The sequence below is a fragment of the Sinohyriopsis cumingii genome, unplaced genomic scaffold (assembly GCF_028554795.1).
Source record: "Sinohyriopsis cumingii isolate HCF-2022 unplaced genomic scaffold, ASM2855479v2 utg001110l, whole genome shotgun sequence".
Classification (NCBI taxonomy): Eukaryota; Metazoa; Mollusca; class Bivalvia; order Unionida; family Unionidae; genus Sinohyriopsis; species Sinohyriopsis cumingii.
The window spans coordinates 769,973-796,427 of NW_028315961.1; the positions used below are offsets into that span (position 1 = coordinate 769,973).

Genomic DNA, 26,455 nt, shown 5'->3' on the forward strand with positions numbered 1-26,455 from the left:
CTATATCGAACGCTGGATCAGATACACGTTTAAACGTTTTATTACATTTGTTATCATCTAACATGAAGATCACTGCCTGCTATCATACTAGAGGTTATATTTTTTTCTGCTTCACCGACCCCTTGATCCATCAGGGCTGATAGTTTTTGATTTGTGGCTCAATTTATTATTTTACTGACATCTGCAGGCATAACTTCATTGCTGGGTAATTTCACTGGTTGTGGTTTTCATCTAATTAACCATGCTAGTTTATCCTTGGTTGCCGAGAATGCTTTACCAGCAACGTCGGTGATTGCACCTGGAACTTTTTCATGAACAGCATCAAAAGCTTGCATTGATAATTGTTTTGCAATTGGTATTGCTTTTGGGGCTATCCTTCTAAATAAACCCTGAACAACATTGCCAAGTCCATCTCCATAAGTTGCTTCATAAACTGGTAATCATGAGTTTACTACCCTGACCATTACAGGTTCACGCTGAGCATTATGTATGATCGTCTTATTTATTTTTTATTTATCTAATCAGTGTAGTAGTCATCTGCGATTTCATAAATAAATTCCCGATAAACATTGATGTCCATTATACCACCTTGAAGTAATCTTTGACAAATATCAGCTGCTTCCTTAATAATTTCTGGAGAATTATTTCCAGCACGTTTCCCTCCTATGAGGATTTCTAGTCATTGTACATCATCAAGAACATTGTTAGGACAAGCAATAAAACCACCTCCCCCCCAACATAGTCAAGGTAGAAAAACTACTTCTGGTTGCTTCTTCTTCCTCACTTGTTGTTTCTGCTATTTTCTCAAATAGTCTTAAGGGTGATCTTTCTACTTTTGCTTTTTTAAGTAGCTCTCTAGACTTTTCAAGTTTCAACATCATCTTTTGCTATGGTGAAGAAGATTGTTGTCATTGTTGTTGCTGTGGTGGAGGAAGTTGATAGGAAGGCTCTTGCTGGGGAGGTTGTAGTTTTTGTTGTTTGAAATTGTTCTGAGTAAAATCTATGTCGTTAATATATTCATTATATACTTCATCATTACCCTTGGGTAAGTTATAATACACATGATATAGCCATTTAAAATAGCTAGCAGTATTTATGTTAACATACTCTGGTTTTAAATTTCAGACTTTTGAGAAGAAAAAAAACTATTATATGCAAAACGAGAAAAATCCTTCTTTTTAACTTTTTCTCTAAGTACAGCAATAACACCCTCTCTTAATTTACTAATCAGTTCAAACTTTTCTTTTCTTACTTTAGGTTTAGGTGCAAGTTTTTTTTTCACATCAGCTATTTCAGTACGAATACCCTCAAGTATTTCTTCACTTACAGGGGGAGGTTGTGCAGCAGCTATATCAAAAGATCTTGTAAAATCCTTTTTGTTTGTTTAGTTCATTTTGCTGTTTTTTCAGTTTGCTCAGCAGTTTGCTTACTGATGGTAGATGACCTTCAGTAACCTCTGCAACTCTTTCACTAACTTTTGTAACAGGTCTAAATAACTGTTCTGCACTTTCTGTAAATTAGCTTGAGATTCTTGATGTTCTTGTAGTTGCTGCTTAACAGAATCCCTCATGGGAAGAAATTGTTTCATTGCTTCTAGTCGTTCTCAAACTAATCTAGCTGTATGAGACTCCAACACTGGTACCGTTATTGATATAACAATGATTTAATTAAAGCAGCAGAGAGGGCGTGACCTCCATGAAACATTGAGGGAACAAACTCGCAATCACATTATTGTATTATATATATGTATCGGGAATGGCAAAATATATATATTTATTTATGAGTTTAATGGTGTATCACGGTTGCTTTTATTCCATAGATTATGTTGATTTAATGTTATTTTGCGATCCATCTGTGTGCAATAACTTACGCCATAGATAAGTCTGAAATGATTATTCTGTAACCTGGATTTTACACATGTAAATATAAAATGAAATACACTTACTGCCATATAATAGGCTGCTCAGTTGTACTACAATGCTGTAAAGGTCAATGAAGAAAACAGATTCAATAAGATAAAATAACTCCTTGCTCCAATAGGACTATTTTTAGAAACTACCACAGAGCAAGTCATTTGTGTTTGATTGATTTATGCATCAGTTTCTTGGGGATTTAGAAGTGTTGCTCATTGTATTTTTTTTGGGTATTGAAAATATGCTTAGAACTAATTTTTTAAAACATACCATACATGATTTTCAGATTTTCAAAATTTCTGTAATTTCACGATAGTTTGGCCCTATGAATTTTTACTGGCATATCATATTTTCCCGATTAAGATGTACTGATTGATGCAGCTTTCACCACAAGCCTTATCATAAAGTATTGGTGGTCCTAACTGAAAATGCCACCTATCTGACTTCCAATATTGTCACCATGGTGATCATCTTAAAAATCATTTTTCATTGCTGCTTGTGGATAGATGGTCATATAGCCACTGGCTGGGACAGAAAGATTTCATATCTGGCAGCCATGGTATCCATCCTGAAAATGTTCTTTTCATTATTCTTCTTAAATGAAAAATCATGTAAACATGGGGCTTGTGGTGTTTAGTTTATCATAAATGAAAGTGATAATGATCTGGAGTCCAATATGGGGGCCTAGAAATTTTTGTCAACTAGTAGAGCTTAGTCTCTTCAAGAAACTCTTGTCATTTTAGAGTTATGGGTCTTGATTGCATGTCCTCACAGCTTGATTGATACTTGTTTCAAACGTTGTTTGAGGTATGTTTATTAGACAAAATTATATGTAAGCTTGCAGTTTTGTTTTATCTACAGAATATCTTTCTTGAAATTCTAAATTCATGGTAGTGTTGCAAAGTTAATCATGGACAGGGCATTAATTGCACGTGGATAATATCTTGCAGGTTGATCCTGTGTTCAGGAGGTATGATTAACTTGTAACTGTATTTGTAATGAACCAGCGTAACATTTTCAGCAATTGTATTTCGGTTCATTGCTTTTTTCCCAGTAGCAAAGCTGAAGTGTTGGAAACTTCTAAAGTTGTGTGATGGCCAGTGTGCAACATACTTTACAAGAACAGGGTTACAAGGGTTGTCATTGCTGGGGGCAGATGTGGGAGATAAGTACCCACTTCCCTTGGAAATCTCCCAATGGCTTGCATCTGATAGAGCCTCTGACAACCAAATCCAGCTCCAGGCCTTCACGAGTGGCGGAACCTGTTTAAACTGAATGGAGAAGGGATGCTAGGCGAGTTTCTGGTGCCTCAAAACCAGATGCTTTGGGCAGATGGGGCTCATTAACCTTGGGTGGTCGCCCATCAAGGAGAAGGTAAATTCTGATTTCAAACCTTTGCTGCCTTGCGACTATACCTTCTCATGGGAAAGGCTAAGAGAGTAAACCCCAACAGAAAATCCGCAGACGGAGTCCCAAAGGCAAAATGGCATTGCTTTCAGCATAATCTTGGCAATTCCTGTGACGCAGCTGGTGCCATGACATATCGGCTTGTCCTTTCCCTTGGATCCATCAGCTGCGTGGAGAGGGGGGATCAACTATATGGGCAACAATTGATTCTCCATATCATCCTGCCCAGGCTTGTGCCCTGGAAAGGACACTCCAGCTTTGCTCCAGAGCATCGACACAACACGGGAAGCAGCAGTTTACTGGTTATAAGTCACCGCTCGATTGGCGTATGCAGCAAGAACTGCCACTCCTGTGTTGGACTACATAGCCACAGCAGATGCTGCACAACCACCAACCCGGACATCTCTCATGGGCGCACTTCCATCATCTCTCGAGACTAATGCATGCCAACACACACACACAACACACTTTACAAGAACAGTATCCAAAATGCCACTATCTATTATTCTATGAGAGGAGCATGATTTTTGGTTGCCACCCACAGGGTTCCTATGAAGCAGGTCAAGGAATACTTATGATACAGTTTGCATTTTAAAATATTTTTAACCATGCATTCATATTAGGTGTGCATATATGTAACAAAGTTTGGGTCTGGGATGTCGGTAGGTAGGTGGGTGTGAGCAGGGGGCGATTTAGCATCACAAACAATGCATTCATTGGAGGTGGACATATAAAATATTTAACAACTCAAATCAAGGTTTGGGTGGGATGCTGAGGGTTGGAGAATGTGGATTAAGAAGCAAACCATGTCTTTGAAAATTACAGTTTAACCTAATGACAATTTTTTCTAGTTTGTTGATAGTTCAACGTTGCCAAAAACTGTTTGAATTTTGAAGGGGGTAAAACAAAATGTTTAAACTGAATATGTAATATAGCTTTTTAAGCTCAGAATTTTGCTATTAACATAGTTTCTAAATATATTAATGACAAAATATGTGATAAACTTTGGGAGATCAAATGACATAAAGCATCAATAGTTACTAGATTCAGTTGCATCTCATTGCTGGAGTTGTGTGCTAATCATGTTTGAACCTGGGAGCATGAACCACTTTTCATTTTATTGAAGGCATTTAAGGAGTGAATGTTCATGTTATGCAATAACATTATTGAAATTTTTAGCTGAGGGAAAAGTAAATTTTAAAGTCAAAAGTAAATAATTGTGGAAGTCCTGAAAATCGATAAGTACCTAAATAAATCTCCTTGACGATATGAAGCATGACTGGACAACTGATGAAATGTTTTATTGTTACATTGATTTGTGTAATTTTTATTGCTCATGCAATTTTTTTTACTGTAATAATTAGCATGTATGAACTTCCTACAATTCTTTTCAGTGAGGGTTACTGAGGCAGTTGTACAACAGAACAACCAGAACATAACAGACACACTGAATGTAACAGCTGGGGTACCAGTAACCTTGACCTGTATAACAGGGACCAGTAGGCCACCTGCAACAATTACATGGTATCTAGGATATCAGTCAAAGGGCAGTGGAGCCATTTGGAACTATACTCCAACTGCTGCTGACCACAATGAGATATTTTACTGCCAGGTGTACAATACTGACCAAAATCTGAAAATTGATTCCAAAAAAGCCAGGCTGTATGTCAAAGGTAAGTTTAATAAACCATCCAGCTTTGTTTCCTGTTCCAGTTGACAAGTTTAATTCTCAATTCAGCAGCTGGTTAGTTCAGACGAGTTGCAAGAGCTCAGTTGGTAGGTCATCAGACTCCAAGGGTCATTGGTTCGATACCCACCTAGGCCTGCTTGTGTTGGCTGCCTTATGTGGCCTTGAGAGAGGTATTTACCTCCAGTTTCCTGAGAATGATATAGCCAATAGTGTGTTCAAAGTGCTAAAATCAAACATAAAATGTAAATGTAAATCGACTGCCTAAATCATTTGTTTTTCATAGCACACATAATAATGCACTTGCAGTAAAGTAGTTAACACATATCCATGCAATACCAGCAATTTAGGGCCCTGAGCCAATTACCTACATGCACAGGGCCCCGAGTGGCCGAGTGGTCTAAAGTGCTCTTCGTTACTGATCACTGCCATCTCACCTCTGTCTGTGTGGATTCTAGTCTCAGATTCAGCCAATCTGGGTATGTGAGAAAGCTTGCCAGTAGCTTCTCATGGGTTTGTGCTTTTTTCTGGGGTATTCCCGGGTTCTTCCCCTCCACCATTAATACTGGCCGCCATGTATAGCCTATCATGTGCTGAAAAATGTTGTTAAACCCTACAACAACAACAACAACCTACATGCACATTCCTGCAGATCCATGGTGGGCCATTGCTGTCCATTACAGCTCAGTGTCAGTGCTAACACATCATATGTTAATTTTATGTGCAGTATTCAACTGTAAAAAGCAAATATGAATGGATAGGTTTCCTAAGTATTGTTGTACTTTTCAGATAATATAATTAGATGATCTGTCACTGATTTTGAGCTTTTTGTGTTATGGTGAAATCTGAATTTTTTACAAGACATTGATGTCTTAATTGCAAATGGGATTTAATAAGAAGACAAATATGCCGGATTTGATAGCTCTCATAAAAGCAAGCAAACATTCAGGTGATTGGGCCCATGCACAAAGAAAGCTTGTGTTTTGTGCACCTCAAAACAGAACTGACCAGGCAAATACCAAAAACAAAGACACAATAGAGAGGTGCCGTCAGAGTGATGTCAGATTTTGCAAGTAATATGTGCAAAATGTTGCTAATAATAATAATAATAATAATAATTTTGTTCAGAGAGTAAAACTCATTTAGCTGAATATTATGTGACCTCCCATTGGTCTCTGGGGCATAAGTATTCTGTTAATGTACAGTTTTTATAATGTTAAAGATACAATTTTTGATATCACAAATATTTCACTACACACTGTACAGTTTGTTTTCATTTTATTCATATTGTCTCTTATTTAGAGATACTATTCTTCCATATTAATTGTCTAAACTATTCTGAATGAGCAGAGAAAATTTACTTAATAGAAATCTCGACACCGGCTTTCACCACAGTTATAGCTCCACGTAGCAATGCTAATATTCCATTTTTAAATTATTTCTATTAAAGATGTACTAAATTACATCATAACATTGTTTAATAAAGCTTATATTGTCTGTATAATTCATAAGCAGTTATGTTCTTCTGATGACATTTTACACAATTTTAGTGCCCATTGATTCAGTACAACTGAGGAATGGCACAGCATTAACTTTGAATGAGGGACAATTGGCTGTAATTGTTTGTGAGACTGGTGCATGCCGACCAAGTGCTGCCATCTATTGGATGAAGAGTGGCACTAACATCACTGACTCTCCTTCTGGTTTTACTGTAATTAATCATGGCAATGATCTGTTTGTTAGTAGAGGAACTCTGAATTACACAGGACAACGAGTGGACAATGGAAAAAGTTTGACCTGCGGAGCATACAATGGATTGGATAGTGGCCAGACTTCAGGGAACTTGACTATCACCATTTACTGTAAGTTCAGCAGTTGTTCTTCTGTCAGTAAATGTAGTTTTAAAATAATCAAAGAGCTATGTTCCAACTTTCTCTTTGTAAATATTTGTTATCTTTTTTATTATAGAAAATTAGAATATTAAATCTGGGTTTGAATTCCTTGTGAATTGGTTATACTTATATAATCCATTCCAACATATTAAAGGGCACAGACCTACCTCTGTGTGACTTTTGCAATGAACCCTTCACCGTGAAACTCTTTGTGATGGATTGTTTTGATCTCCAACCTACACGCAATCATTACTACAGTGTCCAGCACATGAAGGAACTTTTTGATAGGTAAATTTAAATTTCTTCAAGGAAGTTAGCATTTACTAAAAAAAATTACTGGTGTGCAATACTATTTTTTTTTGAATATTTCTAATTAATATTTGTATTGATAGTCACCCTTATTTATTTGTTAATATTCTTTTTACAATTTACAAAGAACAATGTACATTCCCCAGTGGTCGAGAACTTTCATATTTCCATCAGTTTGTCATTGTGCTTTTGTGCTTTTATTACTTTTATAATAAACCTTTTCTGATTATCGTTTTCCTTATATATCCTTTCTTGTGGCACCATGTGGCCCTGCAGTGCTGATGTGCCGCTGAATGCACATTCAGTCACTCGGTTGGTCCTTGTGAGTGAAATCTGATTATTTTAATATATAATATTCCATGTGATCTTCAGGCCTACTGAACATTCTAAACATCAAGTTATAAAAAAACAGGGATGCAATATGTTTTACTAAATTCAGTTTGTATTTTAAATAAACAGTATTTATTACCCATGGCTATTTATAGGTTCCTTTGGGAATGCAGTATCCATCTGAGAAAATTAATTAATATTTTCCCACACAAATGCGGTTACCTTTTTATTGTGCACTCATTTTCTTATCCTACCTAAGTCTTAACAATAAAAAGTACGCATCAAGAAAAAAAGTAATTGAATTTATGCCATATTCCAAAATAAATACACAACTGTAGATTCATCAATAAACAATAACAATATTAATGCACACATAGCACCTTCCAGTGATCTTTGAACTTAATCTCGACATCAGTTTAAAAAAGAATTGACGTTTTGATCTACTTAAAATTGAGAGTCACAATGTGAAGGAAAGCTCATTGCAACAGCTTTTCCATCTGCCCTGGAATGAATGGATTTTGTTATTTTGTTGTTGATTCTACTCAGTTCCACTAATTATGGACAGGATTTATTAGCTGTGTCAATTCAACACAAAGTACATGTGTCTGTGGTTTGAGCAGGGAGGGACTTATCTTGACTCAGCTGCATGTGTGTTTCTGTTCTGTCATTGAATGTTTGAAATCATAATGTAGAAAAATATGAACTCTTTCAATTGTAATTATGAAAAATACAATGTAGAATATCATGTTTTTTCATTTTGAGTGCAGAAAAGAGAACGTTATTGCAGTTGGAAATGTAGTTGAAATTGCAATATTGCAGTCTGTAATCAAGGTTTAGAACCCATGACATATCTCCCATAATTCAGATTTGTAGAAAGTGCAATTTGAGTAAACTCAAGATGAAAATTTTTAATTATATTTTTTGCATTTTTATTGCCATCTAAATGAGTCATGTTTGTGCCTTTCACTTGCATGCTCTTTGTAAGGATGCCAGCTATGTTTTGACCTGTATGGCATCTATTGCTAGCTTAAATCAGAAAATTATATCAAAATTATTACATGGAAATTTGCTGGTGTGTGACAGTCCATTCAGCTAGACCCATTGCTATGTTGTTCACAGATCTCTCATCATTAGATAAGAACTATGCTGTGGACAATCTGACTTTGTCTGCTTCTACTTGGATAAATACATTCTGTACACTACTTTGAAACTCATTTGCAATATAGTGGCCATGTCTTCCTTGTTCCCATACACATCCAGACTTGCCCCTGCAAACCTCCCTTTGGATTGCCTTTGCTGTTTTGTGGCAAGATAGAGGAATTGTTGAGGCAGGCAGTCCATGAACTGACCCTCAATCTTTCTGTGCAGCAACCATTGCCTTATACATCATCTCCAGTTCACCTTCAATGGCATAATGACTGGAGATAAGGAAATAAGGGGTCGTTTGCTGCTCAACCAAACAGCCGGCTATGATCCCAATCCTTTACATAAGGGCAATTTGATAATCAAGTATCAGCGACTGTCATATCAAGGGGACAGGAAACAAAGTTTCTGAACCTCCATGACTCCACTCTCTCGCTATTGTCTCCTTTCCGCCACCATCTTCTGACAACTATCCAGTAGGTGCCCCACTCTTTTTACAAAACAATATGGCTGAGTCTTTTTCTGTCATATGAGTGGGCAATCGAGATTGTCTCAGAGGGGCTTTGATTCTAGCTTTGCCAGTCCCTTCCCCTTTTTCCTTTCCTCTCCTGATGTAAGTACCATCAGACTAGGTGAAGGACACACTTTTGCAGGAAGCTTGAGAATCTGGCAGTGGAGATTGCTTGGATTTCCCATTCACAGACTTTTCTTCCTGTCTTTTCTGCTTAGAACAGCAGATGTCATTCAAGATGGAGATAGCAAGATCAGTCCACCAAATCCATCTGTGTGAATGAATTTGTTGTCTTGATTTGGTACACACATATTTTCATGTTCCAGTCCATCTGTCCTTACAGAAAATCCTGTGGCTTACATACCAAGGAAAGTGTTATCAGTTTTGTGCTCTGTCCTGGTTTGAACATAAATCCTTGGGTCTTTCTGAAACTTCTCTACTGTGTCATATTCTATGTTTGGTACAACTTCATCTATTTGTATGACATCCGCCAGAAACATATGAGTTCCATTTTAGTCCAAGGAAAAAGATGACCTCAACTCCTGTTTACATCATCTAGCTTTTTAGATCAATTGGGAAGTCCTATCTGGGGCACAGTTTGGACGCTCAGCATATCCTTTCTTATCACCTATTCTCCTAATGAGAATGGGGATGAAATTCAAAGATGAAAGTTGAGTTTTAGTAAACTATGTTTCTCCTTGAATACTTACCTCATCGCATTATTTGAATACCCACCCATCCTCTGCATAGAAAGTAACTTAATTGTGCATCCATATATGTGGAAGCACTGTAAGGCTATTATTTTCTTTACAGTCCTACCAACTTATATTAATACCACTTATCGTGGGCACCGAGTGGTCTAAAGCGCTCTCCGTTTCAGATCACTGCCATCTCACCTCTGTCTGCACCAGTTTGAGTCTCGGATTCAGCCAATGTGGGTATGTGAGAAAGCTTGCCAGTAGCTTCTCGTGGGTCAGTGGTTCTTTCGGGGGTTTTCCTGGGTTCTTCCTCCACTGTTAATACTGGTCGCCATGTATAGCCTATCGTGTGCTGAAAAATTCATTAAACCCCACAACAACAACAATATCGCTTATGTCAACAAGCTGCTGATATGAAGAAAAATGGAAACTTGGTCTATTGTTACCACTAAATATGTCATGCTTATGTCGATGTTGAGCTAAAAAGTAAACTAGTTCCCAACTTTATTAAAGCTTTTGTTCTCTAATCATTTATATCAACAACCTGCTAGTTCAGACCCACACTTTGTTCTACAATTAGTTAATGTTGCTACCAGGCTTTAATATTGCTATCACATTAACATATGCGTATTTGTTTGGTCCTCCAAAGATGGCCTTTTGCAATGATTTAAATAGTGCATGGACCCTTCATGATAGCAAGCCAGCCAAATCGTTAATGAAACAATTCATTCTCCATCAATGGTGGTCAGCACCAAAGCAATGGAAACTGATCGGTTGTTGTACTTTTAGGGTTTGGTGATTGGAACATGTAATGTATGCCCCATAAGTAACTTTTTATGCTTATGGTGGCTACAAATGATGGTGGCATGTAATGCAAATTAAATTTACAATCTCTTGAAACTAAATATCTGGCCACTAAGGAATTTTAGGTGGGGCATCTCGCAAAGATGCTTGTGAAAATTTTCACTTGTTGAGAGGTTTTCATACCCTTTGGTAGCCTTAGCAAGATTATTATGCTTGTTGCCTCAACCAAGACTTAGGCCAATTTATGTACATGTAAGATGTAAACGACAACTGTGCAGCCATGTGCTATTGGTAACAATGACAGTTTGGTGAATTGTTTAGTGACACATGTTTGTAGAAAGTGGTGTATAGGTCAAAATGAGGACAAGTGTCTTTTTATATACTTGTTTGTTATAGATGTTTTTCCTAAAGGGATCTAGCTGATACACAATTTTCTAAAATAACATACACTTAAATTCATGGATTTTTTACATACATATATATTACTTAACACATTATGGATTCTATCATAAAAATGTAACACAAATGTAAGTTGTAAATATGCAAGTGTATTTCCAGCTGGTTTTCCTTTATTTAATCAAGATTTATGTTGTTTTCTCAAAGTCTGAATCATAACAACTGACAACAAACTTCACTTTTATGTGAACTTAGATTTTTTCAGTCCCCTCCCTCACTTACCTTGAGATCCATTTATGTCAGCAAGATAGCCCAGTGTCTGATTATGTAGAGATAAACATATAGTACTGTATGACTTACAGTACTAATTCAGCTCTCATGGTAAATATATGGAAACACCATGATATTAAAAATTCAGCAACTTTAAATTTCTGAATGCTCATAATCAAATGTGCATTTCTCAATATAGACCCAATCTTGATGCAAGTTTCTGTGTAGAGAAAGCTATATGTTCCATGTTATTTATCTACATGTGTTCTGACATGTTTTTTTAATTACACTTCTAAAGAATCATGTGCTAATTTCAGTAATTAGTGTCCTAGTATCAGGTCTGTAAAAGGACTGAAATATTATCAATAAGACATTGTCCCTATTTTTTTATTATTTACAGATAGGATAAATCTCTCAAAAGATTCTTTATACTAAAATCTTACTTGTATTATCAGCAAATCCTGCCAAGCCAAACAGATATGTATTATATTTGATCTTCACCCATTTATAGACTGGTTTCCTTTCTTCCCTATACTTAGTGCTTTGAGTCCTGTGAGTTTAATGCTGAAAAATAAAGTAGTTGGATTTTGTTTCTCAGAGAAATAGATTAGAGAGTCTTTTTGATATGAAGGTACTTTAGCTGATATTCAAAAAGATGGATATGATAAAACTGATGATCATGAGTTAAAAGTACAGACCTGACTTTGCCAAACTATGGATAAATGTCTGTAAGAGTAAGCTTATTAGCAATAATAATAATGATAATTATAATGTTATTATTATTATAAAGAACCCCCATACCTGCCATATTCCCAGACTCTGTTGGTGGCTTTTTGAGTCTCAAAAAAGTGTATTTCGAGAACCCAAAAGAGCGACTTTGTCCAAATGAAAATATTAAGCTGTCTATTAATATAAGCCTATAGAAAATTATAAGATGTTGAACTCTTTATTTTAATAAAAACTTCTCTATTGTCTTCAAAGTACTTAATACATTTACAAAGGAAAACAATAGTTGTAAATCTAGCATTGTCAAGTATTGTCACCATACTCATACACAAATGTAACTAGATGCAGTTTTAGCTACTCTCAGTAGTTTAGATTAGGGTCGGAAGGTTATTAGTGTTTATCTTTTCACTCAATAGAGACTGGATGATACTGTTGTTCTAACTTCCCTGCTGAATCCTTTAAATGAATCCAGGTCATAACTGAGTTGTTCTGGATAACAATACTTTTAGCATTGACAGAACTGTATATGATTAAATTTGACAATGAAATATGCTTGTCTCTATAGAAAAATGGATGTGACTCATTTTTAGGAAAAGAAGACGAGGGGGGACATAATATTTTCACGTTTCATGGGAGCTTTACTTGTAATATGGCATTAATAAACAGGTGTTAATGCTTTATCAACACAAATCAACTGTGCAAACACAAGTATGTGTCTTTCAGTCAATCTATTTCATGGTTAAAATCGTCCTGAAAAGCATCAATCAATTAATATTTAGTAGTTTAACAAGATTAAGATGACAAGTATTAAATTACAGATAATTAAGCGAAATGTGCAGTTTGTTGTGTCGAATATGTTACAGGTAGTGCTGCTGTTTTGATGGATGTCGAATACTCCATAATGTGGTGTTTTCCTGAACTTCATTTAACATTCATGGCCTATTATATAATGTTGACATGAACTTCGCAATTCAGCCTTAACTTACAAATGGTAACAGTACAATGTATTGTATATGTACTCTACAGGCATGATGTGCCCTGACCATTAAAGTACATTCTATAGTGTTAGAATACCAATCATGAAAATATTGTCATCAACCAAAATGACTCGAATGAAAACCATATTATAAAAATAATGCAGTTTTTGTATCTGCAACAGAACAGAAGGATCCAAGATGGAAACTGCAGCTTCAGTTCAGATTTATAGCAAACCAGCTTTGATCGTCAGGTTGTGTACTTCCACATGCCGATTTTTCCTCCAAACAAAAATATTTCCAGGTCTAAATCTAATAGGAAGTATTTCAATTCTGAGTCATACCATTTGGCATAGCTTCTGCACCCGGGATCTTTACCAGAGTCATGAGAATAATAGCTGCTGTGCATTGGTTTAATTCCTGACCAGCTATACTAAACAGTTGATCTCTGAGAGAGAACTCAGTCATCATTCAAACGTTTTCTGTACTTTACCAACTTCAATCAATCGTTGGAAGTAATTGGCTGTTCTGACTATAAATTGGCCAAAGGTTTCTCACTTCTCGGGTTTGCTATACATGAAATTTTTACAAAAACCCTGCTCAGTCAACTAGTACCTTTTCAGAAGTGCTTCCTTTAGAGTATCATAATTAAACACATCGTTCTGGGGAGTTGCGAGTTAGCACTTTGCCTTTTAATAAAGTACTGAGATGTGGAACCCAACCATCTTGCCCCCACTTCTGGTTCTCAGCATATCGCTCATATCAGTGGATATAACTATCCATGTTATATTTTTCATCATGCAAGAAAGGTAATTTGGGGCCCTTTAGCTTGCTTGAGGCAGTATCTTGTTCTCCTTTTCTAGTGGTTAATAACCCTAATTTTCAGTCATAATCTTTTTGCTTATTTCTTTCCACTACCTCTGTAATCTCTAATCTTGCCAGCTTTTCCATTCAACCCTCCTTTCCTCTGCTTCCCTTTCTAATTCCGATCTTTCCTTCTCTAATTCCCATTTTTCTTTTTCGAGTTGTTCGGCCATTTTCACCCTTCTTCCCTCTGCTTCCCATTCTATTACCAACCTTTCCTTTTCTAATTCCCTTTCCTTTGCCATTTCATCCCTTTCCTGGGCTTGTTCTTCATGAATACATTTTCTCAGACTTTCTCCCTCATATTCAAGTTGTTAACCCAAAACTACAAGTCCTAAAGTCATGACATGATTATTAGCTGGTGAGGCCACCTACTCTATATAAATTGTATAATATGTCTTAAAGGACATCAAACTAAAATTATCTAGCCAGTCATTGCTATCAATAGGAAAACAAATATGTACATGTATGGACCCCTGCACCAAGAACGGACAAATAAAGAGAAGAAAAAAAAAATACACACCTACTGAAGAATCATTTGTCAAAGGTCATGATCTACAGCATACAAAAATATGCATACGTTTGCACACAAGATGTTGGTAATTCACTCAATCCAAAGAATTCTACTTCTGATACCAATATGACATGATTGTAGCTAGATGACTTTTTGAACCAAGTGAAAACACAACACAATGTGAGTGAATGGAAGTTTTTAAAATGAAAAATAAATATTTATGACAACACATACTCAAGTAGACTCAAAAACTAAGCAACTACATATGAATTAAGACTACCATACTGAACATGTTATGAAAAGAAAACAGTTTCTTATATAAAAAAATATGAATATGGTCCATATAACTATACGATATGAAGAAATGAACATGGTTCTTATGTCCGCAATATATAATGAAATGATATGATGCAAAATAAGCATAGTTCATACAACTATATGATAGGAAAGAAAAAAGCAAGAATCATAAAACCATATGCCTTGGAGAAATAAGCATGGTTCATACATTAATATGTCTTTGTAAATGTAATACTGTGTATCCTGCCCTTATTTACTATTCTTTGTTCTTCTCCAGAATCCGGAATTCATACCCTACATGCCCAATCATGTAGTAACAGGTACAATGTCGGTTGAATTTAGTTCAATGGCTACCTTGCCACACTGCAGGTCATGCTGTCACCATTCTGGTTCTTCCAGCCCATCCATCCAGCTATAAATATACGAAACTGGTCATAATAAGAAATAAACTAAATGCAGAGAGGAAATCCATAAATACATGCTACCATATATTTTACATCAAAATAAAGTCAGCGATAAATTATAACAGACCAATTTTTTTCTTGAGTCTTAAACCTGAAGATTGAAAAATAACGATATATTGATGGGAGGATATATATATATATATATATAGAGAGAGAGAGAGAGAGAGAGAAAAAATTATCTCGCCGCAAGCCACCTATGGCTACATTCATGTATTGCCCATTCACCCCCCAGAAATATGAACTACCCTAGGTAATGTTGTATGCATCTAAGAAACCAATTATTCAAATTGTTCTAAGGCATTACCAAATAATTTTTGTGCCTAATTCTGTGACATACCCTAAAATATAAACTTTTTCAAAGTTGTCCAGAACTATGAATTTTTTTTAAATTTGACTAAAAACCACATTCTAAAGGATTGTCACCCAACTATTAACCTGTATTGCTTAAATCTTAAATATTCTGCAAACTTTAGAATGTCTTGGTGCCTTTTTGTTTTGTTTTTATTTTATTTTTTAAATTGTACCAGAAAATCTGGACCACTGGTCATGATAATAGATGTTATGATTACAAAGACCTGGACTACTAGGTGCCAAAATTGTACAGCATGTGGGCCACTGGTAAAAAAAGTTTCAAAAGATCTGGGTTATTATTGGGCCAAAAGGTTTACAAAAAAAACCTAGTCACCTATTCTTTGGTTGTTATGTGAGGCACTAGTCTTTTAAACTGTACACCTCCCCTGTCTGCAAATCTCCTAAAACCATTGGTTCAGTCCATTGACCTCAGTATGTAACAGAATGAAGCAGTCCTGATGTCTCACAGCAAAGATTTATAGGATACAAATTATTCACCTATCCCCAAATGTTATATAAATAAATTATAGAATCCAAATTTTAAATAGATTAGTTTCACCTTACCCTTGTCCTGTAACCAGCTGTTGATGCAAAAATAGCAGATCTAGTTAGTGAGATAGAGATATATAAAAAAAAAAACATTTTATCCATAGGCCATTGGATATTTTAAATAATTACTCTCAGGTTTAGATTCATTGATACATCGCAAAGATATTGAGCAGTCTCTGATATGAAACTAATACAATCATCAAACTAGACAGCATGGTGTGCAACAGCGGGTATTGGAAAAAGTTATTAGATTTTATGTCTTGCAAATATCCTATCAATATCAATCTTTCCGTATACTATCATAAGAAAAAGAAACACAGAATGAATGGACAATAAGCTTCATCCAGTGCATTTTGAAAAGTTATTAGAAAGATATTTGTAGCAATAAAGACAACATATGTAAATTGATAGAAAAACAAATAGACAGTTATGATAATAATTTACACAAGACATATTTATTTAAACTATGAGTAAATCCCTTTGGAAATACCAAAGACCTAGTAAGAAAAAGGTTGGTTTCACTAACACCTCCTATTGGAAAGTCACATTGGTGTACACTATACTATCTACCGTATATACTGGCGTATAAGCCGAAAAATTTAGGAAAAAAATAAGGCCTGGAAGAAAGGGGGTCGGCTTATCTGCGGGCCAAGGTCCAAGTCTGAAATTTTTAACGCTTTTTCCCTTCGATTTTTAGTATTTATTGTTTCTGTTGATCGCCGAAGATGAGATCACATGCGTAATGATGCCACGTGGCTCATAAGATTTGTGCTGTCGTGAAGTGAAACAAATATTTTATTTCTAACTTAAGTGGTAGGATAATGAATGAAAAACATGTTTTAACGTATTGACGTCCATCTGACAGATGTCCATCCACCAGAAAATGCTGCCATACGTGTTATTTGAGCCACGGTGGTGCGTGTATTTTCAAAAAGAATCGCCATATTAGTAATCTCCAGTCAAGTAGTTAACCCTCAGCTAATCAGTAATCATTGAACTCTACAGTATCGTACAAATGCACGCTAGCTTATTTCAGTGTAAATATGAAGAAGAAAAAAAATCAACGTAAAAAAATAAAAGAATTACGATACTGAAGGTATATACGACAAAAAATTTTGATCAAGAGGAGAAATACATGTACGATAGTCTTAAAGAACAATATCGAGAGGCTCCATAGGGGTTTGTTGCGTGCACACTTAGGAAGTGTAAATAACAGGGCAATATACGAATCAACATGAATAATTGTAAAACAGTATTAATTTGTGGAATTTCTTTGACAGGTGTTTTAGAAGTAATCGGCAGCTACAGTTTATATACTACAGTTGTTTAATTATTAGTAAAGCAAAGTGGTTTGTTAGCGGTTGAGTGTTGTACAATAGCTACCATATGCTTAATCTGTGGTAAATGCCTCGGGTTCTTGTTCGTCCATCAGTGATACTGAATTTTGTCAATCCAAGTCAGGACTTATTCCAAACACTAAGCTAGGCATCACACACTTTCTTACAATTGGCTACTGTCCTATTCGAACTATCAATGATAGCAGCTTTAGCACTCTTCTGAATCTCGTTACAATCTTCGTAAGTTTGCCATTTAATCCCAAAATACTTATCCAAATTACGAATGGCATTTCGTCTAAGTCTCAAAATGTCCTGATTCTCGTGCACTACTTATTCCGATACATTCGGAAATGACCACAGTAACGAAAGCTAAAGTTGTTTATTTGATGTACATTTATAAATGACCACATGTACATTTCTGGGTCTTTCTGACTCCGAATTCAATGACTGTAAATATCAGTACATTTTCGCATCCGGCCGCCAGTCGAACAAAGCCTTGATCTTGCCGCACAGCTATTGCGTCATGTTCTTTTTGATGTACTCTTATAATGGCAACATGTATGTACATCAAGGGGTCTTTCAGTCACTGAATTCTGTCATTGTAAATATCAGCATAGCTAATTAATCATCACATTTTCCCACAAAGCAGGTGGCTGAAGCAGGACTGGCCAGTCTTTGAAATTTGCCGCACACCTATAACATGCGTATGGAGGACTCCCGTCTCAGGGATTTTCTGCCTGTTAGATCAAAAATTGGCGTCCAAATACGCATAATTAAGCGTTTCCGAGATCTCTGATAGTTTTGTTTTGTTGCACAATGCCAGTGACTTACTAATCAGATGTATTGTTTAATGAGATATGGTTGTGGACATGGTTTCTGCTCAAAGTTATAAACTGTCACAATGCTTGAATAATGTCCACACTGAAACCAATCGTATTTTGATCCATTGAATCACACTATCATATGACCATGATGACAATGGCGACGTATATGATGAAAGCACGCCGTAACAGAAGCTGAGTTTCGTGAACTATTTGGCGAGTCTGATACAGAGCCAGAATTTGAAGGATTCTAAAATTGTTAGAACTTTTATAATTCATGATTTTAGAATGAGGATTAATTAAATTTCCATTAAGACTTAACACTTTAGAATTGTTTTTATTTCAACATATAAATTAGCTTTCTTACTTTCATTTTATTTAATAATGTGATTTGCTGGAATAAACGTATTCAGAGCTCACTTTGTGCATCTTGTGATGTACCAGTAGTCTAGAAATTATGGGTCGGCTTATATGCGGGTCATGCACTTTATAACAGTTTTACCACTTCAGTTTGGGGGGGTCGGCTTATACGTGAACGGGCTTATATGCGAGTATATACGGTAGATTGTTCTAAATGAAAACAGTGCCACATGGATATTCAATGTGTCCACCACAGCAGTTATCTTGAAAATCCTCTTATCTCTACCAATCCAAAAATGAAAAGCCGTTTTATCATTCGGTTTTCACTAGAATACATGTACTAGTTTTCTATTTGTTCCCGAATGAAAATGATGCACTCTTACCTACAATATTGCCACCATGGTGGAGATTTTGATAATGTTGTTATCACCACCACTCACATTCAACACATTGTGAAAAATGATTCAAAATTTGATTTTGCGTAAACATGGTTTTGACACATATAAACTTTACTACTCAGTCACAGAACCATATGTTTCATGTTGAAAAGTTCAACTATGCAGTTTGTGGGGATAGTTGATACCCAGTGATGAGAATGGATAGAAGACTATGATAATATTTTACAAAAGGCATATTTGTTTAAACTATGAGTAAATCCTTATGAAAATACCAAAGACCGAGTAAGAAAATGTATTATCAGTTGGAAAGTGACATCATTATGTGGTTTACACTATGATATCTAGATGGTTCCAAATGAAAGTTGTGCCAGATGCACATCCAGTGTGTCCACCACTGTGACAGCAGTTATCTTGAAAATCTTATCTATACCAATCTGAAAATGAAAAGTCATTTTAACATTTGGTTTTCACTATGATACTTGGTTTCTAGTTGGTCCTGAATGAAAATAGTGCACTCTTACTCACCATATTGCCACCATGGTGGACATTTTGATAATGTTGTTATCACCACTCTGCCCAAATGGATGGCCCTCTCAGCACGGGGTTGTAACCAAAATTTTATGATGCTTTGTTATTCCCAAATCAGAATAGTGCCAGTCTTTATGGCTACCATGATGGCCATATTGAAAATCCTTGCACAATTTCCCCATCTGATTGGATGACCATATTTCCATCTTTGCCAAAAGACATAATGATGTCTACTGAGTCATAAATGAAATGGCCTCAATCTGACATCTAATATGTAAACTACAACAGCTAATTTTGAAAATGTGTTTATTTAAATATTGCAGTAACCACTCAGGATTATGTGATAATGAGATAATAATTTAACATTATGTATCTAACACCAGCTCAACAAAGTACAATTATATAAGACTTGTAATAAAATTCTACAATCATCCATGGCTCTTTGGTGTATGTTGTCTGTGTGTATTGAAAGAGATAAAGGAAAAAATTCAATATTGTGTCATCAGTTGGTTGTCTTTTCCAATTGTACAACTATGATAGAAGAGAAATAATACTTCTCAGAATTGCTTGTCCAGTTGCATTCTGTTTCTTTGTATTGGACATAATATTCCTCTAGACAGGACTTTGTTCATTGACTTCCAGATGAGTAACCTCAGTTCGAGATCCTAGATTTGTACTTGGATTACACTTGCATATTGTGCATGTTCTTAACTTAATAAACATAAGTTAATTTCTCTTGCAAACTTTGCATTACACTGAAATCAAAACATTATGGCCTTTGTATGGTGATAGAAGCTGCCACAGACAAACAAGGAATGACTATCAATTTTATATCTCATGTCTTTTCTATTTCATTTTGTTCATTCTTTCAAAACAGTGTTGTTTTTATAGCATGAAATCTCCTCGTTTCATTTGTCAAGGATGCCTATTTGAAACATTTTGTTCTGAATCATGATTATAACATTGGTGTTTGGCAGTTTCGAACCGTGTGTTTCAGATAACTTGATACGACTTGCCAGGTAAGAAAATTATAGAAGTGTAAACATAAGAAATAATCATAAAGACTAAATTGTGTATTAGTTATCAACAAAAAGTGCTTCAGTCAAATTCATAGTATCTTTTTCTTTTCATTTATTCTCAGATCCTCCTGAAAGTCCCCCAGAGATCGAAGGGCAAGACAACGGATCAAGTTTAATTGTCATAGAACATATATCACAGTCATTGACCTGTAGAATAATTGGAGGAAACCCCCTGGCCATTCTCTCATGGATTTGTTTGGGTCATATTGGCATATCAAATACATCTGAACAAACTGTTGTCTCAGAGATAATCTTAGATGTTGACAGAAGTGCTCAGGACCAACGATGTACATGTCGAACATCACACTTAGTAGACAGAAACAAGGATGTCTTTGTCTTGTTACAAGTTCACTGTAAGTGTTTTTGGTGTATTCATAATTGTATAAAGAAAGTTACTTTAAAGATTCAATTTTCATTGTATGGTTAGGCTTATAATCATATATATGTTACTCCACTTGGCCAAAAGCTAGATATAACACTTCTCAAATTAGGTTAAAATGTGAACTGCTCCTTATTTATAGACCATAAATAGTTAGCATTATTCCACATAAATGTTAAATCATAACTGTTGAATACAAAGGAATTAAAAGTGCAATAGATCAAAACAAACAAAAGAAATACATATCTTGAGGATGAAACATAGCTAAAAAATGATAAAGTTGTGGGATGTAATTGCATCTAGCTGCACTTTGAAATATTTCAATTGGAGATAGGTATGTTGTAATCTTGTTGTGACAACCGTTTCAGTCTGTCTCTCAATCTGCCTTTCATATAACTAGAGGCTAGTAAGCTTTAAATATACATGAATGTCTTTGTGCAGATGAGTTACTTTATGCATTGAGCTGTCTTTGCAACTCTATGCAGTTACAGCTATTTCCCTTGCAATTTAGGACATAGTCTAATCAGGACTACAAGTACATATCTGCAAAAAGACCTTCATGTGGACTATCAACACACTTAGACCTTCCAGTAATGTATATTGCCAGAGCACAGATAACAATGTACACTCATTAGCATAGTATATTATACACACTAGCACCCTCCACCAGCATGAAACATTGTCTCGCTGTGTTTTGGTGACTGCTGGGGGTGGTTGCAAAGACATTAAGCACACCTTGTATATGGCCATGGTGTTATCAAGGTTATGCCGCGATGCAATAAGAACTTTCTGCTGACTGCTTCTCAGGAAATAGAGACACTCTGTGACATCCTAGGTTCTCAGCAACCAACAACACTGGTCCTTTGCATCTGTAAGTGTGCTCATTCATTCTGCCCCATGTGTTCTTCTTTTCAGACGTTTGGGAAGAGGTTGCAGCCCCAATATTCCCAAAAGGCTTTTTGTCTTTCCCTAGATAGATAGGTTGGCTATAAAGGCAAAGGCATAAAGTCTATGGGTCCTTCCATTTTTCCTAATGATGAGTGGGACGTTAAGGACTTGCCTCCATTCATGATTTCCATCGCTCTTCCCAACGTGAAAGTCCATTCTAACTTAAAAATAATGGCCTAACTTCCATGAAGATCCTCCTCTTTCACTGACCCCCACTGTCTTTCACCAGTCAAGTCTGCCTCAATTAACAGAAGAGGTATACAACCATCTACAGAATCATGAATGGTACAGTAGATAGGCTAAAAAAAGACCTGTCTCCAGCTTTCTACTTAAGAATTTTCCTGATGTCCAAGACAGGTGGAAAGCTTTGCCTTATAATTGTTCTTTTTAAACAAATCCATGCGGGACAGATCCATTCAGAATTGAGACTACTACAGAGATGCTGCCTGGTCATGGGATTGTGCATTTCTTGCAAAACAGTTGAGAACCACTCAACTTTTAAAACCCAGTGGGAGAAATGTAGTGCACATTTCATAATATCCTGTAAATGGTCATAATAATTGTACGATTTTGTTCATTTTCTTGATTTTATAAAATTCGAGAATACATTTGATCAAATCATCATCCTTGGGTTTTGGCATTAAAAAACTTTGCAGCAGCAGTGAATCATGTCAAAACTAAATCTAGCTGATTTCTTTAGTAAAAGTTGTGAAGACAAAAAGAGAGTCTAGTTGGGATGAAACTAGACTGAATGAAAGGTCTGATGCTTACCATGCATAGTACAGAAATCAGTGATGCAGAAATAGCTCGCACATCATCATCTAATGTACCTTGTCATTTGGGCCTCACACAAAGTTAATCCTATGAACAAAAGTACTGTAGGAATAACTGTTGTGGTTTAATGATATCCTTGACCTGTTATTAGACAAGCCCAGGAAATTATCACTGAGGAGGAAGCTGCTGTCACTAGAGTGTGTATGGATCTCTGCTTCATTGCAGCCCACAGATTCACCCCTTCACACTTTAATTATATCAAGTGAAATGTCTGGCATAACACTGTTTTGGGGCAAAGTTTCCAGGGTTTATGATGCACAAAGTGGTGAATCTGTCATTGTTGCAGTTGGAAACTTGTTGATCCTAGCAGTCCCCTTTACTTTATGACTTTATAACAAAGCCATGTAAATGACACTAATGTCACATTTTTAATAGATGGTATTGAAACTAAGCAAATGTCTTAATCATTATTTTATGTTTTGCATATCGACAAATATCTCAGCTACTTAATATTCCTATTCTCATCAGAAATATGACAGTTTTCCGAAACTGGTTTCTATTAATTTTCAAATATTTGAGGAAATAAGCAAAAGCGTCAAAACCCCACTAATTTTCTCTTACTGGTGATGATTTAAATTTTATTGACGTTCAGAATTCTATTACTATACCAGCAGATAATTTTAGACTGTTTAAGCAGAATAAATCTAAGAAAAAAATAATTGTTTTTATACTTTACGATAACTGTTTTCAGTTTGGTTCGTAAAGCAAATGATGTTCATGCTACAAACTTTGCTCATTAGTTACATACTAATGTAGATAACTTGCTAACGCATGGGTGTTTTTATTTAAATGTTTTACCAGAAATATAGTTAGGCCTAAATCACCTCTATGATATTGTGTTGACCTTGAGTGTCCAAATTCTGAACTTAGTGAGGTCACCAACTTTATTTGTGTGTTCCATTTTTAAATATCTTACCTTGGATATGTTTTCAAAATGATGTTTTTTGTTTGATTAGGGAATGATAATTTCAGTTAATGATTGTGATGCACTCTACAAATGATAATATATAGTGAAGTTGAACACAAGGATACTTCTTTTGCATTGCTTTTCAGTGCAAATGGACGACCTCATAAAAAGACAGTGCATAATTTACTCAAATGCTACAATGCTGCATACTATTTTGTACAACCTCAGACCACATTGATTTTAAACACCTGACATCAGAAAGGTAGGTCACTGTGACCCATGTCTCTTGTCTTACTGGCATTTGGCTAAATATTGACTTCTTTCTGTTCATCCTTAAATCCTTAAACTAAATAATTTTATACATCTGTGTTAGTGACGCACCAATATAAGAAGGCACTAAATTACATTTCACATTTCGCTTAGGTAAAGGTTTTTGCACAGCAGCCAGCATGAAAATATTGTTACCACTGCTCTTCCTAATGGGAAGGTCATATTAGATTGGGGTCTTCACTTTAAGACTTCTTATGTCTTGTTTATCCCAAATGATGTTTTGTTGGTAGAGAATGAAAATGGTGCTAATCTGTCATTTACAGCAGGTACTTTGAAGATCATGTTACTGCTGAAAAACATAATCGATGGTTTGAACACTTGGTAGTTAAAAGGAAAAAGGAAGGCATGATCTTATCCTGAAATCATTTTTCCGCCAGTGGAGCATCAGTCACTTTGAAGAACTATTGTTTATGCTATATTTTAGGAATCATGAAACTTGATGAGCAATCTTGATGAACACCACTACCTCATTGTACAAGTAGGTTGTTAGAACACATATGATATGTGCCACTTACTTTACTTAAAGTTTTGTATTTTGATGTTCATTTCTCTGGCAATATTTACGTTGTATTAATCAGACTCATAATGATATACATCTCTGTTAGTACAAGACTCCATCAGCGAAAGAACTAATCATGACCTATATATAATCTAATACTGTCTTTTTTTAAGTTTTGCTTCAGTCTCATGATCACATGAGGTTTTTGCAATACTGTACTACCTAGAATCATGACATGATGAGAGTATACATCCCTATTACTGAAAGAGGTCTCTGTGACCTGTATTTCACATTTCTGACTTGACAAATTCTGTGTTTTCATTTATTATGTGCTGTTGATATTTGAATTATTAAACTTGATAACTGGATGTGTCTCTGTTATTACTGCATACCTTTAACTAAAGATTAAAGAAGGCCATTTACCTGGTGGAACATTATATGCTTTATATAGGTTAAATATTTGTTTGTGCTCCAGTTCTACTCGGAAGGCTCTTTCAGACTTAGTAACGAAGTTGTTTTGGGATGAGGGTTTCCAGATCCATACTTAACTACCTTCAGGTATTTCGTGTTGGTCAGCTTTCCTTTGTAATCTTCCCATTCCCAATTTTAGAAATTGTGTTACCTCCTCCCCAAGGTCTTTTAAGTTTCATTTCACTAAAATAATCTTTGCTTTGTTTTTACATTTATATGTTATTCTTTCTTATTTTATTATATTTTGGGCTTTAAAGATACACTTTGTATGTGGTTATCATTTAGTTAAACTAATCCTCTATTTGTTTTATTGAGTGTTTGTATGTCACTGTTTGTCGTCTCTCTCCTATACTTCACTATCTATCTATCTGTCTGTCTGTCTGTCTGTCTGTCTATCTATCTATCTATCTATCTATCTATCTATTTAGTGTAACCCCGCTATGGTGGATATAACATGGTCATGGCGTGGCTACTAAAATTTCATTAACATGTATTTTTCTTGTACACAGAAAAATTCTTTCTTAAAAAGTACCAAAAAGAACCGTAAAAAGTTTGTTATCATTTTGGGGAAGAGATCGCATATGTCTAATACAAGACGTTCGTGGCTTGGCTCCTGAAATTTTATATGTATTTTTCTCATACATGAAAAAAAATAAAATTCCTTCTTAAAAGTACGAAACATAAAATGCATAAAAAGTTTATTCTTGGATTGCGTAAGTCTTCGCCAGTGTCGCAAACTTGGATTGTTTTTCCTTAATGGCTGTAAAACATATGTTTTTATTTTTATTGGCGACATTGTTGGCTGTTTATATACAACCATCTAAACAGTGCATTGTTATATCATAATCCACTTATCTTGACATTTAGCATCAGTTCTGTAAATTGTGAAATATCCACTTTTTTGTTGTTGACATTTCTGGTAACGGAGATCAACCGAATGAGGCATTGTTTTGTAATCTATCTTTCATTGGAATTTTGGCCGTTCATTAGTAATTAATATATTTACAAAGACTGACATTTGTATGTGGATGGTAAGTAAAATTCCTCTTCTTTTCATTCAGAATTAAATCCTTCAAAACACTCACATGTTCTGTAATAATCAGTGTCATCAGAACACCTGCATCTCTATCGTCTGTTGACCCTTTGTTAATTTCACTGGTCAACAGTGAAATCATTACTGACTTGAAAAGGCCCTAATCTGTAGTATTTTGGTGTGCCGAACACGAATATAACCGTGAAAAATTTGTATTGGCTCTCGTTTTGAAGATATTCATATACCTCATTTTCTATGTTTCACTGTGTAAATTTCTCCAGTAGGACTGCAGCAACATCCGGAATAATGATGTAACATTGCATAATACCATCATGCTCACATCATCCACAGTTGATTGCATCATTTTCTGATGCAGTGCAATACTAATGCCATGCGGCTGCTGAAGTAAGTTGACGTCAGCAGTGTACTATA

General features: G+C 35.5%; 1 protein-coding gene across 2 annotated transcripts in view; it reads left to right on the forward strand.

Annotated features, from left to right (window-relative positions):
* Positions 1-26,455, forward strand: part of LOC149772829 (nephrin-like) — a 267,846-nt gene that overhangs the window by 123,659 nt on the left and 117,732 nt on the right. For both annotated transcript variants that reach the window (XM_089947226.1, XM_089947227.1), the window contains 3 exons: positions 4,715-4,993; positions 6,558-6,869; positions 20,685-20,975. In XM_089947226.1, coding sequence (XP_089803352.1) covers positions 4,715-4,993; positions 6,558-6,869; positions 20,685-20,975 — 882 coding nt within the window. The remainder of the gene's footprint in view (positions 1-4,714; positions 4,994-6,557; positions 6,870-20,684; positions 20,976-26,455) is intronic.